This window comes from Chrysemys picta, chromosome 10, assembly GCF_011386835.1.
Source record: "Chrysemys picta bellii isolate R12L10 chromosome 10, ASM1138683v2, whole genome shotgun sequence".
In the NCBI taxonomy this organism is placed as follows: Eukaryota; Metazoa; Chordata; order Testudines; family Emydidae; genus Chrysemys; species Chrysemys picta.
The window spans coordinates 80,565,756-80,585,428 of record NC_088800.1 but is presented as its reverse complement, the minus strand read 5'-3'; the positions used below and the strand labels follow the sequence as shown (position 1 = coordinate 80,585,428).

Here is a 19,673-nt window from a genome sequence, read left to right as displayed (position 1 = left end):
CTGTGATGGCCTCCACTGGTTGCCATGGAACCTGGCTGCCTGACTCCACCCTGGACAACTAACCTTGGCAGTGTGCCTGGGTCTCAATAAGGGACTCAGTGACTCTTTGCTCCGTACAAATCAGTGACTGAATGGTGCCTCGTTCCACCCCAGCAACAGAGCAACCGCCATGAAGGGAACAAGAGCCCTGGTGGCAGATACCTCTTAGAGTCCACCCCACGTGGCTGGATAGCTCACCACCAGTGCCTTGAACTACACCTGGAAATGAACAGCCGGCCAGCACATAGCTGTGGGGTGAGGAGCCACATGAGATCAGTCACTGCAGCTGCTGAAACCTCATGTTCTTTCTAAGCGGGGAAGTATTGCAGCCATATATACGAGGCTACATTCCAGCATGTCTCACTAACTCCCCTCACGTATTCCCTGCAACCTCTTGGCGATGGTAGCCAAACATTTCATGTGGCTCATTGCAAACCCAGGTCACCACCAACCCCAGGGTATCACTGGTAGACAAACGCATGAGAACTATACCTATAGCTGGGAACCTAGCGAAATGAAAACCTCTCTCTACTCAGTTCTGCCCAGTACACTAACCTCTGGCTGGAAGCAGACTCTCCGGGCTGCAACGGCTCCATTTTAACCCCACCAGTGGTGCCTGCCCAAGGGAGAGGCATTTTGGTAAGGCCATTTTGGGGGAGCTCCTGCCACCACTGCCTGCCCTATTCATGGCCCTGACCTGCTGAAAGAATTAACTCCCCAGCATAAGGACAGGTGGGATGCAGCAGTGACGTGAAGGCAACCCTATGCTGCAAACCCAAGTCCTGCCCCCAGAATCAAGGGCTGGTGCAAAAGGTGACTTGTCCGGCACTAGCTGTGCAGTGCAAGATTCAACAGGTCAGACTCTGGGGAGGGAGAGAAACAGGCACTGACATACTAACGGCTCAGAAGTGAAACTCAGGATCCGTGGTGTATTCCCCAAATGAGAAGTGGGTAAACTCCGCTTACCCGTTTCCCCTCAAATACGCTACTGCCAGGAATGCCAGCTTAGCTGACGTTAAACACACGTCACAAAGGTTATATGCAGAGTAGGAGTTTTGAAGCGAGTAGGGAAAATACCTTCACTCCCCCTAGAGATGCTGCTTCACACCCCGCAGAAACTGTCCCACACACACCACTCGCTGAACTGCCGCCGCCCGGCTGAGTCAACTCCCAGCTCACTGGTTTCTAAGAGCCCCCTGCTGCCTCACCAAAGAAACCTGTCGCATCACTGCACCTTTCCCCAGTTGATTAGCTGGGCTGGAGGGCCTGAATTATTCAGGGAACACCACCACCAGCCCAAAGCTAGATGGTTTGTAGACTTGTCACAATCGCTTGTCATTAACACGACACAAGTCCTATGTGGGGTGATTTCAGGGGGTGAAGCAGTCAGCTGCTTAGTGAGTGAAAAACGCCTCTGCATCGAACGCCGTATTTACACATTGCATTAGCACTTCTAATGCAGAAGCTGCCCGGCTCGGCTCGCTTGCACAGGCCATATTAAGGAAGGCGTTTTAAACATCGTCACGGCCTGAAAAACCCCTCTGTGAAAATGGCCTCATGGGGTTCCACATTTATGCTCCTTCAGCGATTTGCTGATCAAACTCGCTCCATTTACAAGGCCAAGTAAGATTTTTCAGGCTGCCAGCAGTGCCAGTGGGACTTGCTCTGAAAAAATCAAGCTGTGTTCTTTGTGCTTCGTACATCACCAGCCATCGGCAACCCTGGAAACCGGGCCGGGCAGCTAATTTTGCTGAGACAACAAAGCAAAGCAGACCCCAGCTTGTCTTCCTGCAGCTGGTGTGGCTCTGCAGACCTGTCGATGACAATGAAGGGGACAAGAAGCGCTGTCTCCTGGTTAAAGCCCGAGGCTTGGCACCAAGGGAGATGGCTGTGTGGCTTGGGCAAGTCAGCCCCTTTCTGTGCGGCAGTATCATTGGGAGTCTCTAACACTGGCAGATTCAGAAGTGACTCACTGGCCGGCGTGCCTCCTTGTGGCCAGGCGTGGCATAGCAGGTTCTCCTCATCTGGCGCCCTCTGGCAACAGCTGCGCTGGCCCTGCGGACGGTCGACTTCTCGTGATTCAGCTCTCCGGCCAGGTCACATATAGATCCCCCCACTTCCCGGGTAGTAAAGTCCCATGTCCAAAATAGATGCATCAGCATTGGCATTCACACTACCTTCAGGCCCTCAGGACTTCCCCTAGGACAACAAACTCATCCCAACATGTCCCACTCGGGTTGACATCCCACCAAAGCCCTGTTGCAGGCTCCCCCAAGCAAGAGCCTCTTGGTTCCTTGCTGGCTCTCTTGGGCTCAGCCGCAGGTTTTCCTCCTGACCTCGCTCAGGCTTTGCAGGTTTTCAGCCTCCTTCAGGCTTCCTGCTGACTCTGGGGCCTCGACCTCTGGCCAGGCCATGCTGTGCTGTGCCAGGCTTCCTCACCCCAACACTACTCTGAGGGCTTCCTTCTGTCTGGGCCTGCCCTCACAGACACACTCCTTCCCCAAGTGTACCTAGGCTGTCCCAATTAAGCCCCTCGCCATTTCATTAACCCTTTCCTGGCTTCTATTCCTTTTTACCTAAACTCCCTGGGGAGGAAAGAGTGTTGACAGGTTCTACCGATGCAGAGAAACAAAAGCATTCCATGTACCTCAGCTTCCCCAGCTGTAAAATGGGACTAAACTTCCCTACTGCCAAGAGGTGCTGTGTGGCTCAGTGTTTGTAAAGCACCTGGAGCTCAGCGGGTGGACTGTGGAGAAGGATGTTTGTGTCTATCTAATGGTACATGATCTCATCCTTTTCTCACCTTCTTTCCGTCCAGTCAGGAATTCAGAAGGGAACGCGATGTCCTGGGCTGATCATCGGCAGGGTCCTCGCCTGCCTATGGAACTGGAGTCCTGCTTAGCCCCCAAATTCAGCCCATGTTCAACACAAGAGCATGCTGTCAGTCACGTCAGGTGAATGCACAGCACGCTGGATAGAGGCTGTAACCCGGTGAGGTCTTAATACTGAGCCTTAGGGGGGGTTTATATGTGTACACAAGGGCTTTTTCTTTCCTGCCAAAAGTTGTCCACGATTGCTACCACCAGGGCAAAGCAGCTAGTGTACCAGCAGTGGAAGCACAACAGACAAGGTGCAGGTATAGGCCTGAGACCTGATCAAAACCTGCCCCCCCCCCAATATTAAACCAGCTTTGGGTGAAACTCAGAGTTCACCATGAAAACTGAAAAAAAGATTGTTCTGCTGCTGCTAAAGCACCCCCACCTCAGGAACGTCCCTAAAGAGTTATACCACCAAGGTTGTAGAGACACCCAGGCACTGGGAAATTAGGAGGACTCAGAAAGAGACTAAATAAACGGTAAGCTAAACTCTGACCAGCATTTTAATGCTGACCATCTGCTTGAGCAGAGAAGGTCACAACTAAGTTACAATTTGGGCATGAAAGATAAAATGTAAAAAACGTGGGCCGGAAGGAGGACACAGAGGGGCCAGCGCGTAACTGGTGAAATGTTTGTTATTTAGGTGTGTGGGATAATGTGATTGGGTTAGTACATTTGAAGGAGGGAGCTCGTTTTTCCTATAGAATGTAAATGAAAACCCAATGCTCTCTGGGAACCATTTTCCGCCCTGCAGGACAACATCAAGCTGCTGGAACTCGGACCCTTCTGCACAACCGTGACGTCCAGAGGCATCGCCGGCAGCCCCCCGATGAATGAATCCCTGACTGGCCATCGGGTGAAATTTGTCTGTATACTGGGAGCGGTGAGCAGAAGAGATTTGCTTGGTATGCGTATTGTGTGTGTTGCTAATGTGTTGCTAATGTGTAAGGGTCTTTCACTGGGAAAAGGTTCCGCTGACCCGTAGAGCCCTGAGCCAAAGGGGAAGGGCGGGTACTTACATTGACCAGGTTTCTTCCTGAGCCCTGTGGGTAAGGATAGGTGCCTGACCCCCTGAGCCCTCAGAAGGGAAAGGGTGGTGGTGCCTAAATTGATTGGGTCACGCCTTGAGCCTTCAGTAGGGTGTAGGTGGGGTGCCCTAAATTGAGCGGGTAACACAGGGCATAAATACCACTTTACGTAGCCCTTCCCTGACCAACACTAGATTACACCGTTTTCACAGTACAGTGCTTAAGGGCCAGGGAGGGATTCTTCCCAACCTATTTGGTTTTGTTTGACCTTCTTCCTCTGCAGCATCAGGGCTGGCCACAGCTGGAGCTGGGTCTTTGGGGGGAGAGGGCCAGGGCTCTGAGGTGCCCTCAAGGACTCTCTGTCTCAGTTGCTTGGCTGGCTGGTTCTTGCAACCACGCTCAGGGTCTAACTGTTTGCCCTACGTGGAGTCAGGCAGGAATTTCCCCCAGCTCATATTGGCCTTGAACTTGGGGGTTTTTGTGTGTGTGGGGGTCACTTGCCGGGATTAGCTGGATATATCTCAATCATTTCCCTGAAATTGTGGGGGACTCGGTCCCTCCTGTTCTCTGCTGGTGACATATAATAATCTAGTCCCCTGCAAGCTGAAATACTTTGGTCTGATTTCAGCTGCTGGGTTTAGTGGGCAGGTGGTGGCGGTGGCCTATGTTCTATTTCTGGCCTTACACTCCATAACTCCTATCATGGTGGTGGTGGCTGGCACCTTGTCTACGTTATGGACCAGATTTTCCCCAGAACTCAGCATCCACAATCGGGGCTTGTTAGGGGAGTGCCTTGCGTCTGCACCTAGGGAAAGCGTGAGTTAGAACATGCCAGGAATTGGTGCTCAGGTGCACGTAGCATCATTCGTGCATTCTGTAGGACCAGTAAAACTTCCTGTGCATTGCAAATGGCTTCCTCGGGCCGCTCTTTCCAGCCTGCTTCATAGGCTGCATTGTCAAAAGAGCTCAGCTCCCATTTAGGCTCCCAAGTCAGTGGCCTGGTGGATGCTGAGCTCTGCTGAAAATCTGGCTGCAACCGGGGGCACGGAGCACTGGAAAAGCTGATGCCCGCAGGTGGAGCTGGACCAGAGGTAGCAAACATAGGAGAGTGTAGAGAAACATTCCCAGCACTCAAGGCCTCAGCGTACCAATTTTCTGCACTGGAATACAACCCGATCAGCACCAACTACATAGACCTGCTGCACAGTGTGCTTCACCTAGCAAGACCTTCCCCCTTTTGCTCTCTTTTAAAGATGCACTATTCTGCGGTAATTTTAGTCGGAGACATTTTTTCTTGTAAGGTGGGGGAAGAAATCTCCTAAAGGAAAAAACCCTGCTGTTTTCTCTTCTTTGCATGTTCGGTTCCTGACCCAGGGGGAGCAGAGCATGGACAGACACCCACGGAGATGCTAGGGTAGTTGATGTGCCTCCCACAGGAGGCCCCTGCTGGTTCAGCTGAGCTGTTTTCCATGAATTAGCGACTCTGGGGTACCACCACGCCCGTGTGCCGGAGGCGCCTTGCGGCAGAATTCCATTGATGAAGTTGTGGCTGCTGCATCTGCTCTCTTCCTGGCGTTTTCACACCCACCGCAACACGGCGCCAAACCAAGACCTGCCGGGGTTCTGTGGCCGCTGCACATCTGGCCCAGGGATGCCCCACCAGAGTCAACTCAATCATTCGCATGTCAGGTTAATTTGCGTAGAAAGAATGCAGGGGGAAACCCCAGGAAACACACAGCCCAGCCTCTAATCAAATCTAACTCTAATAATAAACCTCATGAGTAATGAGCAGACTCAGGGGCCGGAGCTCACAGTGAGATGGCAGGAGCGGGGGGAGACTAGACTTGGCCTGAGACGAGACTGAGGGTGAGTACCTGCCCACTCTTTTATTAGGCAGCAAGGACGGGTGAGGGGAGTGGGCCGGGATTGGAGTGGGCAGAGGACAGCAGAGTTTGCTGCCATGGGGCGGCCGGGGAGGTATGTGGCTGGTACGATCTCCTGCACGGAGTGGAAGGCAGCCTCATTTGCTTGGTAGCCTTTAATTTAACTGCGTGCCTACGCCACTGCCATTTTGAAAACCCACCTACTGCTCCCTCGGGAGGCTGGGGGAGAATGCATTCAGGCTGAGCTTCTCTACAAGAGATGGGAGGGGAAAGTAGCCCCTGCTCGTCCACAGCTCTGCCCTTTAACATCTTGTCCTCAAGAGAGGGCAGGACGGTGCCACCCTGCTGCACGTGGCCAGGTTGGATCGGGCTCAGTGCCTGCGCCGAGGGGTTGTTAACACAGGGCTAAGGCCCATGTGCTGCGAGTGCCTCTTTCAAACCATCGAGTACCTGGCACCCAGTGAGCGTGGAAAGATTTGGACCCTTGGCGACTGGCTGATAGAGCAGGAGATGAGGAGTCAGGTGTCCTGGAGAAAGGCAGAGCACTAGGGCCCCAGAGACAGGGTGGTAGTTACCATGGTGCAGATCCTGTCAAAGGCCCCCCTCAGGCCACAAGAACTCAGCAGGTTTCTCGAGTTGTGTGTTACAAGCAGCTGTTTGCACTCTGGGTGTTGTGAATGCTGGAAGCCACAGTCCCAGGCCAGGAAGGAGGTGCTGAGCTCTGCTGGGTGGCTGCACCACTGAAAACCCCAGCTGTGCTGCCAGGCAGGTCAGACCAGAAGCCGTGCTTTTGTTATTGCCGAGGACCTACCTGGGTGAGAAAAGATCAAAGACAGGCACGAGAACAGCAACTCTGGGCCAAACCCACAACCTCAGAGCCAAACCCTTTCCAAAGATCCAGGGGGCTTGGGATCAGCTTGCGGCATCCGGAATCACCCATGCGGTTTTGGCTTCGTGTTCCGGCTGGGGCCTAGGTTCCGGTTTGGACCCCGCCATGATCTCACAAGCACATGGGCAATCTCAGGCCCATGTGGCACCGTCCAGCCCTCGTCCCATTCAGGATGGCAGAATTCTCCTCAAACCCCCAGCGGCTACTCTTTGGTGGCAGCTTCTTGCCAGAAGAGCTGATGAGATCAGAGGCCCCCTGAGCCCAAGCCCGCTCTGGAGAGCAGCTCCTTGGCCATTCTCTATTTAAGCGGAAACAATTTCCAGTATGAATGTGAACAACTGTATTTGCCATTGACGACGATCCGGTCAGATTCTCCGCTGCCTTTCACCTTGTGCAGTTATTTATAGTTGTGCAAAGCAGGGGTCATACTCCACCCTGTCAGAATGGGAGCATTTTACATCCACTTGTCTCTGATGTAATGGGCACCCCAAGGCACATGGTGCGGAGAATCAGGCCTCAAGCACCTTAGAAGGGGAAGCTCCTGGAAGTCACAGGGCACGCCAGCGAGCTCGTTGCCCTCAGCCTTGGGTCTGTTACCTTTACAGGTAAGCAGACGCGTTGATCTAGGCCTCCTCGATACCGCAAATGCAGCTGGGTCCAGGACCCCACTTCTCAGCTAGCTGACCCTGGATGTGATCAAAACCCAGGTCTGTTTGGCAGCGCTGCTGGGAGTTCGTTAGTCAGATCCACAGCCCTTGGTTGGGTCCCCTGGAACCAGCTGCATTTGCAGCACAGACCAAGGCCTCCTGCATTAGAGCAGCTTGATGGGGGCCCAGTGATACAAAAGTGCATGTCTGGTTGTGTCTCACTTGAACACGGTTGTCTGCCAAGCCCTTCCTATTTGTAAATTTCACATCTTCATCCTGCCTGACCTTTTCTTCTGGCAGCTTAGCCCTTTCTGCACTTGTTCAATCATATCTGACAAAAAGCCATTCTCTCACACACACACACGAAAAGCCCCCCCCCAAACACACACACACACACTGGAGCAAGGGAGGCATGGCACCATGCCACTGAAATCAATGGAAAGTAGGTGCCTAACTACTTGTGTGATTCTGGGCCCTTCTCATCTAAATCCCGAGGTGGATGGGAATAGGAAGGGTTTGCCATGGGAATCAGGACGTTCTCCCCAGTGTCACAGCCTGGACTGTCCTTGCAAGAATAAGCAAAGGTTGGGGATGGGTGGTTGCAGCTCCAGGCCCTCAGTTGATCTGAGACTCTTGAACAACTCCCCAAGAACACTCCCTTTGTCCAGTCTTACAGCCTTGGCAAACGCCCAGCTGACGGCTTAGGGCACGCAAGGGACGGGCACATGTTCATCCCTAAGGCCCATGCAGGAGAATATGTCCACTGCTCAAACACGCTCTGTGCTACTTAACCAGGTAGCTCCTCTCCATCACTCAAGGCTGCCACGTTTGGGGTGTCTTCAGATCTCCCCCCCTTTCCCTTCTGTTTTGCAGACATGCTTTTGATGTGCCCAAGGTGGAAGGCCATGACCAATTGCACAGAGCAGCAGTACTGGGACAATCTCCTGTGCCAATGCATCTCCTGCAGACTTGCATGTAATTCGCCCAGTGTGGAGAGATGCACTACCTTCTGCGGTGAGTGCCTAGGGAGCTGGCCGGCCAGCCACGCGCGGATACTGAGCGCTGCACCATGTTTGGCATGTGGGTGCATTTGTCGTCAGATGTTTGTATTATCCCACTGGACTGCAACAGGGAGGTGACTTGGCTGAAGGACTTTACCAGCGTGACACTGCAAGGGGCTGGGTGTAGAGGCTCTTGGATAACACACAGGAACTCAGCCCCCACCCCTGGGCGCCAGTGCCTTCCCGCTGAGGGAAACAGGGAGGCTGGGGGCCAATACACTGGTAGAAAGCAGGGCAGTTCTGAAGGAGCAGCTAGCAACGGGGGCACCAGTGAAGTCCAGCTTCTAACTGGCACTTGGAAAAATCTCAGTCAAAGCTCTGCATTGGCTTCAACTGAGTAGTTTTGTCAGACAAGTATCTGAAGCCAGAATGGTTGGGGAAATGCGACAGCCACCCCCGCTCCCTGCATGGCTGGCCCAGCCACTCTTCCTTGTGGCCAGTCCCAGCATGCCCCAGGAACCAGTTTGTAGGAGCTCTGCTCCTTCTCCCACAGCTCCAGCTGATCCCCCTTCTCAGGGCCAGTTCATTGCAGACCCCCGCATCTGCTCCCCCCTCCTCTGTGCAGGGAAGAGGCTCGCTCTGTGAGATCTGCATCTTAAAACTAGAATGATAATCAGCAGCCCACAGGTTCCAGTGAGGGGGCAGGGGGCCCTGAGCTCACCATCACCTGCGTCTGGATGGCCCACCCCCAGGGCAGATTTCCCATCCTGCACCAGGTGATAGCACCTGGTTATTAACTAAACAGTGACGTCTCAGACCAGGGGGCTCTCCTCAGCCCCTCCCATTCTCTGCCTGTGGCACAGAAGAGTTTATGCTGCTGAGGACTGCACTACTTAGGTCTAATTCTGGTTTGGGGTTTAGAGCGTAGATGCGGGGGGGGGGGGGGGCTTCGGCCAGTGATATACAGCATGATGTGGTAGACCCTTCTGGCCTTAAACTCTAGGACTCTAAAAACAAAACCTTTGGAAGATTTTTCTTGTATCTTCAGGTTTTTAATCTCTGAGGTCATCCTGGGCTCAGAGTTTCAGGCTGTTCTCTGCCCCACGAGGCCTAGGCCTTTACTTTATTAGATGTTCCTGTCTTCCCAGGCTCGGGCTTTAGGAAAAAACACTCCTGACAAAACTGGCAGCACTGGTCCTGCTCTGATACCAAGGCTACCCCAGCCCCTGTAAGCAGGCCCCAGCGCGTAGCTCTAGACTCTCCCACAGCAGCGGTTCCTCTCGTGACGTATTGAGCAGGATGCGTTTCTCTCTCCCCTCCACTCTCCAGTGTCAATGGAATGCAGCAAGCGGCCCGGCTTCTACTACGACGAGCTCTTGAGAAGATGCATCAGCTGCTCGGGCGTCTGTGGGCAGCACCCAAGCCAGTGTCTCCAGTTCTGTGAGAGTAAGGCTGCAGGATGCACCCGGCAAAGCGCCCTGGCACGCGCGCTCGGGGAGGGTGGGATGCAAGCTCCGTGCTCATGCAAGCTTTGCTTTGGGGACATTCAAACCTGAGGGCCAAAGTAGGAGGACGTGTAGGTGCAACTTCTGTCCCTTGCTCTGGGGAGATGTCAGCTGACCCCAAGTCCTCTCAGGAGCCTTTGATTAGACTGTATTAGCTTCTCTAGGAACGTGGGGAAGGAAATACCAGGACATGCTCTTCCCCTAGCCTATGCTAGCTGCCCTTGCCTCTCACCTCTCCTGCCATGAACTGTGTTTCCCTCTCCGCCTTTGTATGGTTTCTTTGTTTTGCACTATTGTTTGCTGGATCTATCATGCTGTGGTGCTTCTCACCTCGCTGTGCTGCCTTGGGGTGGGGGTGGGGAACTTCTCCATATCCTCAAGAATTGCACCCTGTGGGGGGAGGAAGAGCCTTGCCAAGGTGCTTACATAGAGAGGGGACGAAGCTGAACAGCAGAAGGGCTGCTCCACTTGCCACATGGGAGGGGACACCCCTGCAGCCAAGGGAATGTTTCCAAGGCAGGTTCAGAGTCTTCATCTGACTGCTGTATCCCCAGGGCAACGAACCCCTTCCCGCCCTGCACTGGACAACATGGATGTGACTATGTTTGACTTTCAGATAAACTGGTAACTACCTCATCCAGAATGGCTGCTCTGGAGCAGAAGCTAGGTAGTGATCAGGACCAATGGCTGGTTGTCTACCTGCTGCTGGCGCTCTGCCTTTGCACCATGATCTGCTCTTTGCTGGTGGGCTGGACCCACTTCAAAAGGAGGGGAGCGGAGGTCTCCTGCCAGCCCACCCCTGGGACCTGCCACAAGAGGGAGGACTCCTCAAAAGGTAAGTACCAGCTGCTGGAGAAAAGAGAGAGGTTATGGGACAGAGTCAAAGGGGGTGATTGTGAATGGCTAGAAGAACCTACTAACACACCTGAGCTGGGAGATAGATTCAGACACCAAAGAATGTGCCGTCGCAGTCTCTCTGGCTGGGAAGAGGACAGTGTTCCACACCTGCTACCGGCCAGTGGAATGGTTATAGGATGAACTGGTGCTCTCGGGCTGCTACCCCCTGCCCCAAAGGGAGGAAAGAAGTGACTAAGCTCTTAGTCACGTACCTTAGCGGAAAGGAGGAGGAGGGTACCAAGGGCAGAGCACTGTCCTTCCTAGGGCACAGGCCTGAGTTCTTGTGCCTATCTCAGTACGTCACACAGCTGCAAACCAGGCAGGCCACTGAAGGGTGTGCGCTGCTTCTCAGGAGCAGAGAATGTTTCTGGGCACGGGTCAGTCCTGGGAGCCTCACCCGTCCCCTAAGTGCATCTCTTCGTGAGCCTCTGAAAAGTTCTTGCTCACAGAGGGGAAGGCCAAGCACAGGCCAGAGAATTGAACCCAGAACTACGTTCAAGAATGTTCCCTAGCAGAACAGGCCAATGGATTAGTCGTGAACCCAAGAGTCTAGAGACCAGGGAAGATGGTCGTGTGGTTAAAGTAATGGACTGAGACCAGCACCTGTCTCTCAATTCACGACTCTGCCACAGAGTTCCTGTGTGAATTTGGGCAAGTCCCAATCTCAGGGCCCTAGAGCCCCACCTGTAAACTTCCTCACCTCAGACTGGTTGTTATACAGATGCATTTATTAATGGCTGTGAGGTGCTCAGACACTACCCTCTGCGGGCCACGTCTGTATACAGATCTAGGCCTAATCCTGCTTCTGACGTTGGCTTGGTGCATGATCTTAGCCAAGATGCAGACTCTCTGTACCTCCGTTATTGCTGTACCCACCTTGGTAAAGGCTTTGAGATCTTGGGTGTTTAATGCAAGCTACTATCTGGAGCCCTTTGAACTGCTAATGCCTATTGCAACTTGCGGATGACACCAAACTGGGAGGGATTGCAACTACTTTGGAGGACAGGGTCATAATTCAAAATGATCTGGACAAATTGGAGAAATGGTCTGAGTTAAACAGGATGAAGTTTAACAAAGACAAATGCAAAGTTCTCCACTTAGGAAGGAAAAATCAATTTCACACATACAGAATGGGAAAAGACTGTCTAGGAAGGAGTACGGCAGAAAGGGATCTAGGGGTTATAGTGGACCACAAGCTAAATATGAGTCAACAGTGTGATGCTGTTGCAAAAAAAGCAAACATGATTCTGGGATGCATTAACAGGTGTGTTGTGAGCAAGACACGAGAAGTCATTCTTCCGCTCTACTCTGCTCTGGTTAGGCCTCAGCTGGAGTATTGTGTCCAGTTCTGGGCGCCGCATTTTAAAAAAGATGTGGAGAAATTGGAAAGGGTCCAAAGAAGAGCAACAAGAATGATTAAAGGTCTTGAGAACATGACCTATGAAGGAAGGCTGAAAGAACTGGGTTTGTTTAGTTTGGAGAAGAGAAGACTGAGAGGGGACATGATAGCAGTTTTCAGGTATCTAAAAGGGTTTCATGAGGAGGAGGGAGAGAACTTGTTCACCTTAGCCTATAAGGATAGAACCAGAAACAATGGGTTTAAACTGCAGCAAGGGAGGTCTAGGTTGGACATTAGGAAAAAGTTCCTAACTGTCAGGGTGGTTAAACACTGGAACAAATTGCCTAGGGAGGTTGTGGAATCTCCGTCTCTGGAGATATTTAAGAGTAGGTTAGATAAATGTCTATCAGGGATGGTCTAGACAGTATTTGGTCCTGCCATGCGGGCAGGGGACTGGACTCGATGACCTCTCGAGGTCCCTTCCAGTCCTATAATCTATGATTAAAGAGGCCATTAGCATAGAACATGATCCAGTCACCAGCGTTCAGTTACCAAAGTGCAACCACAGGTAAAGAGAAGACTCTTCAGAATGGGCACAAGGTGGTTTGTGGCACCTGGGACAGCTGCCACAGAAATGCTTGTCAGCTGAACTGTACAAGCCAAGCCATCACTGTTTCAGGCTCCCCAGGCCTGCAGCTGCCGTACAATCCCGATGCAATCCTCCCGTTCCACGGCCGCTCGCTGCTTGTAGCTATATTTTAAATTGTACAAGAGTAGGCATGAAAGCAAGAATTGGCACTTAAAGCTTAGCCTGCTGTCTAGGAATAATCAAGCTAATACAGTGCTTTGCTCTTCTAAAGCACCAGGCATCCGATGATCTCAAAGCACTTCAGGAACATTAAACATCATTTATGTGAGGTTCATTTTACAGCTGGAGAAACAAAATCCAGAGAGCTCTTAAGTCCATGGCAGAGGTGGGACTAGAACCTCAACTGCCAGGCTGGACTGTGCATTGCTGTTCAAAGGAGCAGAGCTGTGTAGCCACTGACTATTAGTCCTGGTCTCTCCCTCCTCAGGCTGGCTTGGACTAAGAGGCAGCTGGTGAAATCCCAGGGATGAGGGGTAGTAAAGAAGAAGTGTCTCTAATTAATCAGCCAGCCAATCAAGAAACGGGGCTGACCGTCCTCTGATAATGATCGCAGGTCTGTGTTCGTTTGGTCAGGGCAGTGATTTGGCTGCACAGGGGCTCATTTAACAGTGGCTTCCCACTTGCTCATTAAGGGCTGGCTGGGCCAGCCACTCCACAGGCTGAATATCAGGGGCTTCACCGGCAGATCCAGGCCCAGGCCCTAAAGACTTGCGTGTGGCTTTGGCTGAGTAGTGAGCCAGCCTGTTTGCTTTGAAAAATACTCTGTATAAATAGCGCCATTTTGGTTCCCGATGGCCTGGAGACGCACAGGACGGGCGGGTCCCTGAACGAGAGAGAGAGAAAACAGACTAGGGAGAGCCGCCCGAGGGCAGGGAAAGGAAAAGAGAATTGAAAACAGTTCTCCTCAGGGACCAGACTGATGGTAATTTAGGATCCCAGGAGACCCAGTTCCATTCCCTGCTGTGCCACAGACTTCTTGTGTGACCCTGGGCCAGTCACTTAGGCCCAGATTGTTAAAGATATTTAGGTGTTGCGCTCAGCAACAGCCAATGGGATTTAAACCTCTCAGTGCCTAAATTCCTTTTCAAAATGAGATCTAGGCTCTTAAATCAGCCAGGTGTTGCGAGGGTGAGCGCTGACCTCTTCATATCTGAGTCCTAACTCCGACTGATTGCAGGAGTTCTCAAACGTCACTGCACCGCGGCCCCCTTCTGACATATTACTACACGACCTCAGGAGCGGGGACCAAAGCCTGAGCCCACTTGAGCCCTAATGCTCCAGGCAAGGGGGCCAAAGCCCAAGTCCCACTGCTCGGGGGTGGGGCAAAGCCTGAGTCCACTTCCCCAGGTCAGGAGGCCAAAGTTGAAGCCCTCGGGCTTCGGCCCCAGGAGGTGGGGCTTGGGCTTCGGCCCGGGCCCCAGCAAGTCTAGGCCAGCCCTGGCAACCCCATTAAAATGGGTTTGTGATCCACTTTGGGGTCCCAACCCACAGTTTGAAAACCACTGCCTTAAGATGATCTGGGCCTGGTTCTCTGTGCCTCAGTTCCCCATCTGTACAATGGGGATAACAGCTCTGCCCTGCCTCACAGCGGTGATGTGAGGATACATTAATTAAAAAGACCATGAGGTCCTCAGATGCACCAGTGATGGGGGCCAGATAAGAACCTAAGATTGATGGTCTCTCCCTTTCATCTCGTTGACATGGAAAATCAAACATGCAACCTAATGGGTCACACTTTTCAGTGCAGAAACGTAACTTAAAACTGTTCCTATCAGCATTTGTCTGAGGACACTGTGGCACCGGGGATTGATTTTAAAGGGCCTCCCTCAGGTTGGAAATGATTTATTGTATTTTCAGAATAACAAATATTAAGAATACTAAGACCACCCTAGGTGACGAAAACGGAATGCTCTACCCGTCTCATTTTTAGAATTCTTTCAGCTGTAGGGCAGGTTTCTTGCATTTCCCTCCATTTGGACAATGGACCTAGAGGCCAGTCGCTTGCACTTTCAGGACCTAGTCGGGTTTCTCACAATGCTGCAGTTTTCAAGCTGCGCACTCAGCAACGGGAATGGCCAATCAAAGGGCAGTACAACTATTTTTTTTTTTAAAAAGTATCAAAGTTATTTCTATTGCTAGCAGTGTTGTAATAACCCCCATCACCACTGCCACCCACCTGTATCTGGGACTATATTACTTGATTCAGCCCCCTCAGCAGAGATCTGGCTTTCCTTGAGTTCTACATCTCTACACAAAGTCAAGGTGCTGGGGTTAGACCTAGGCAGCTACACAGCCCTCAGTTTGTTCAAAGGCAACAGGACACATACCATGCAACAGGCTTTGGTTCAGGCAGGGCAGGAAATGGATGTCCTATCTAGTCCTAGGACTTGCCCTGTACATTCTCCCATCCATTGGTGTTTGACAGAGCATCACACAGCACTGGTTCTCCTTGCTCCGAGCTGTTAAATCTCATTTAAAGAAGTCAATAGTACATGGCCTCTTCCTAATGCTGCCCCTCCCGGTCAGCAGTATCTGTAGTCACAGGGCTGCTGTGTGGTCACGAAGGAGGTGGCTCTCCATCCAGGATCACACGTGGAAGGGGAGGAAGACACGAGCCAGCCTCCTACAAAGATGTGGCACCTGCCCCGTGGGAGCCTTCGCTCTAATACAGGTTGTGTCTTTACAGATCACTTAGTGGAAGCGGGGAGCGTTGGAGGTGGCTCCATTGGGAGCAGACTACCAGAGCCTGTGGAAACCTGTGGCTTCTGCTTCCCTGAACAAGGGCCTGCCATGCAGGAGACTAAAACATGTCACAGCTCCTTCTATCATCCTGGAGCAAGGGCTACTGCCTCGCAGGCTGGGATATCCTGCACAGGAAGTGCTGGGGCTATCCCCACCCCTGAGGATGGCCATTTCAAAATCATATGCTCCCCATCACAAGAGAAGACACCGATGACATGAACTCCTTGAGCAATGCGGTGATCAGGGAGAGAAGTAACACTCCCTGCACTCAGAATAAAGCTGCTTGCATTTGATCCTTGCTCTCCATCTTCAGTAACACACAACAATACCTTGCCTGCCAATCACAATAGAAGCTACCTTCACACCATGGAAACAGACTGTGGACAGTCACTATTTTCTTCTACTATGGAAATAAAATTCTCATGATTGTTATGCACTCACCATAAAGTCTCTTGCATCCTTTCCAATGTAGCATCACACATGTCCTCTAAACCTGACCTCTTCAGGTGCTTCTAAGACTCTAGCGTCAGTGGAACCAAAAATTAAACCAGGCTTTTCATGCTGGCACCTGCATCGCTGTTCCTGGCTTTGTAAATGGGTTTGATGCACAACCTGGGACACGGCACTGCAGAGTGCAAGTCTCCTCTTTGGAGGACTCTGCCTGTAAACAAAGCAATTCTCAAGCAACAGTGAGTGACGTATTTTATAGAGGTGACAGATGCAGAGAAACTGAATCCACTGCAGCTAGTCAGTGCTAGCCCTAGTCCACCAGAGCACTAATAGCAAGTTTAAAGAAGAACAAGAGTACTTGTGGCACCTTAGAGACTAACAAATTTATTAGAGCATAAGCTTTCGTGGACTACAGCATCCGAAGAAGTGGGCTGTAGTCCACGAAAGCTTATGCTCTAATAAATTTGTTAGTCTCTAAGGTGCCACAAGTACTCCTGTTCTTCTTTTTGCGGATACAGACTAACACGGCTGCTACTCTGAAAATAGCAAGTTTGTCATCCCCATATTTCATAAACCCCAGAGACATTGTGAATCTTGACACTTCACCCATAGACTCACAGAAATGTAGGACTGGAAGGGACCTCAAGAGGCCCTCTCTGCTCCATCTCCCCATTGAAGCAGGAACCAAGTAGATATACACCATTCCTGGCAGGAATTTGTCTAAACTGTTCTTAAAAGCCTCCAATGGCAGGGATCCCACAACCTCCCTTGGTAACCTATTCCAGAGCTTAACTAGCCTTCGAGTTAGAAAGCTTTTCCTAATATTGAACCTAAATCTTCCTGAGTGCAAACTAAGCCGATTGCTTCTTGTCCTGCCCTCAGTGGACGTGGAGAATAATTGATCACTGTCCTCTTCATAAACAACCTTTTACATATTTGAAGATGTTACCATGCCCCCTCCCCGCCTTCTCTTCTCTAAACATGCCCAGTTCTTTCAATCATCCTTCTGGGTTTCAGCCAGGAAACCCCCCTTCTCCCAAAATTCTTTTCTTAATGATTAAAATGAGCAGGGATTTTAAAGAGCTATTTAAAAAATTGTTTTAAATGTCTCGGACCATTGTCTTCTAGTTACCGATAACATTTGGCCTTGACGCTCCTCCTGACGCCTACCATTATGGCACCATGAGCTCAGATCCAAGCTTTAATAGCAGCCACTGCTGGGCTGAGGAAAGCTAAACTATACTAGCCCTGCGATGGATTCGCTGTGCTGCCTGGCAGGACCGTGCTGCCTTGAGAAGTCATCGATGGCTACGTGTTATGGTGACGATAGGAGCATGTTTTTCAGCTTCTGCAAAAGATTCCTTGAAGCAGAGAAAGTTCTGCAAGGAGTGTGGGGTGAGCCAGATTGCCACTTGCATTTCTGAGATGCTAAAAATGGGCCTCCTGGGTGGGCGGGGAGGTGACTGGCTCCGACTGATGCATGACACTACATAGGTGGCAGGTAGGACAGACACGAGAGCCATAGTAGCGATTGGTTAGAATCACTTTTTACATACAACGTGTTTCTAAAAATTATTTTGAAAACCTTCCCCAGTTGAGTGGCTCCATTACTGAATGGGACTCTTGTCTCTGTGGAGGCTACCCTTTCAAGGACCCAGCAGTGAATAGACATGTCCGATACCAGGAGAAATTTCAGGACCCAACAGAAACCAATTCAAAGTGGAGCACTTCAAAAATTGTTTTAAGGCGAGTACTGTAACTACACACATTTTGGGTTGAATTAACTGTTTCTATTCGGTCCTGAATTTCCATGGTCTTAATCTGCTTTATGAGATTCAAGAGACATGGTGGCCCAACTTTTGGGTGACAGAGACAAGCTTTCGAGCTATACGGAGCTCTTCTTTGTGAGATTCCAGGCAGCAATTTTCTCTCTCATTATTCTTGTGTGTTGTATTTTTGGCCCTGGTATTGGTTAGGGATGTTCTCTTTAGAGTGTAGTGACTGGGACATCTTTTATGTTGCATGGCATTTACATTTAGAAAAAGAAACCTTTCTAAACTTTCACTTAAAATCTCATTTTATCCTGCCTGCTTTCTCAAACACGAGCAGACGTTGAAATGTTGCCAGCCTAGACATAAAGTCTGCTTACCTGGACGTTGAAACAAATTAGCAATATTTTATAACCTGTTAAAATATATATGTAAAGTCACTTGTTCCAGGCATGAAGTATGTGCTAGGTGCAATACAGTGCATGAGATCTTTTGTCACTGAGGTTTAGAATAGATAACTGGAGAATATTTCCTATCTTATTAAGTAATTTCCAGTGTCCCATGCTTAATACACTCTGAATTTTAGTGCCAGGACAGTTTGTTTCCCCGCACTCAGCTCTGAACTCAAGGTCCTTTTAGAAAGGAGAGTATTTTTTTCTTGATAGAGTTCCTTGAACACTACTAGCACAAGCCCACTGTATAGGGAGGGGGTGAAAGTATCACAGCCAGCACTAACACCATTTAAAGGTCCAAGCGGTTTTAAACCAAGCAACTGTGGTTTCCTGACAGTTGATGACCAGCTGGGGAAGTGGAGGGAATTGATACAAAAATCAGCCAGTCAGTGGATGCCAGGAAAAGCCTGACCCGAAGATCATTATTGCTCTTTCTAAACCATGTGATGTTTTATAAACCAGGAAGATAAAACTGCAGTTTGATCCAGTTTCTTTACAGGATGGGGCTTTTGCTGGCAGCACTGGGAAAGCAGGACCATGAATTTTAAATGTCCTATTTGAACTAACAGAAGTGACACGAGTATCATTTGCAGTGATGCGGCACCAATATTTTGTTTGTGGATGAATTTGGTGCTGGTGAAAGTGCTCCATTGACAGCCCTGGAAAATGAAGCCCAGTGTTCAGCAACAGAACGTTGTACAGGTACAAGACAGCTGTGTCAGTGTGGCTGAAAGCATGCAATGGACAGACTGCACTTAGGAGTGAGAGGAGGCCTCAGGCTCCATAATCCTTATTCCTTGATCTCCCCACCGTCAGCACCAACGATGATGGTTGTCAGGAGGTGGGTACTTGTTCATTGGAAACTGGGTTGAGACTACAGAAACTTGGTTTTACATAAGCTTCACAGCCTTTGATGGTAACTTTCAGCCACCACCACCCTGGGCTGGGCTGAACTGGCCACCTTCTGATGAAAGGTTCAATCTCCCATTACTCCCAAGATGTGGCACATGAAGTTGTAAAGATCTGACACATGCCAGTTTAGCTCAAATGCTCTGGGTTCTCGAGTGCAGAGCATGGGTAAGCATCCTACTAATTTGGGGCAAACTAGGGTTGCCAATTTTGGTTGGAGATATTCCTGGAGGTTTCATCACACGACAATCTTTAATGCCTGGAAACTCCAGGACAATCCTGAAGCGTTGACAACCCCAAGAGAAACAGCTCAGACACCTGGCTCCCCCGACTCCCAGGAAAATATCCTCATTGTTTAAAAAGAGCAGAAGAGTCCCGTGGAAAGGGATAAATATCAAAGAGCTCACTCCGCCACGACCAACACGTTTTCAGTTGGGGCACCAACAGGCTCCTGTTCACGAAGAGGCTAGGACACCGTTCACATTCATTCATTCATAGTCCACTTGCCCTCTGGCAGGCCTCCTCTCTGGTTACCAGGCAACCAGAATGGCAGTGATGTCCACTAAGCACTGCCCATTCTCTGGCACTGACTGTAACA

At 50.7% G+C, this 19,673-nt stretch overlaps 1 protein-coding gene across 1 annotated transcript; it reads left to right on the top strand.

Moving 5' to 3' along the window:
• The first annotated feature begins 5,694 nt into the window (after positions 1–5,694).
• Positions 5,695–15,935, top strand: TNFRSF13B (TNF receptor superfamily member 13B). Its single transcript, XM_042853958.2, has 5 exons — positions 5,695–5,809; positions 8,236–8,376; positions 9,693–9,809; positions 10,485–10,703; positions 15,440–15,935. Exons 2-5 carry the CDS (start codon positions 8,238–8,240, stop codon positions 15,712–15,714), a joined length of 750 nt encoding a protein of 249 aa, XP_042709892.2. The 5' UTR covers positions 5,695–5,809; positions 8,236–8,237; the 3' UTR covers positions 15,715–15,935.
• Positions 15,936–19,673: the final 3,738 nt, after the last annotated feature.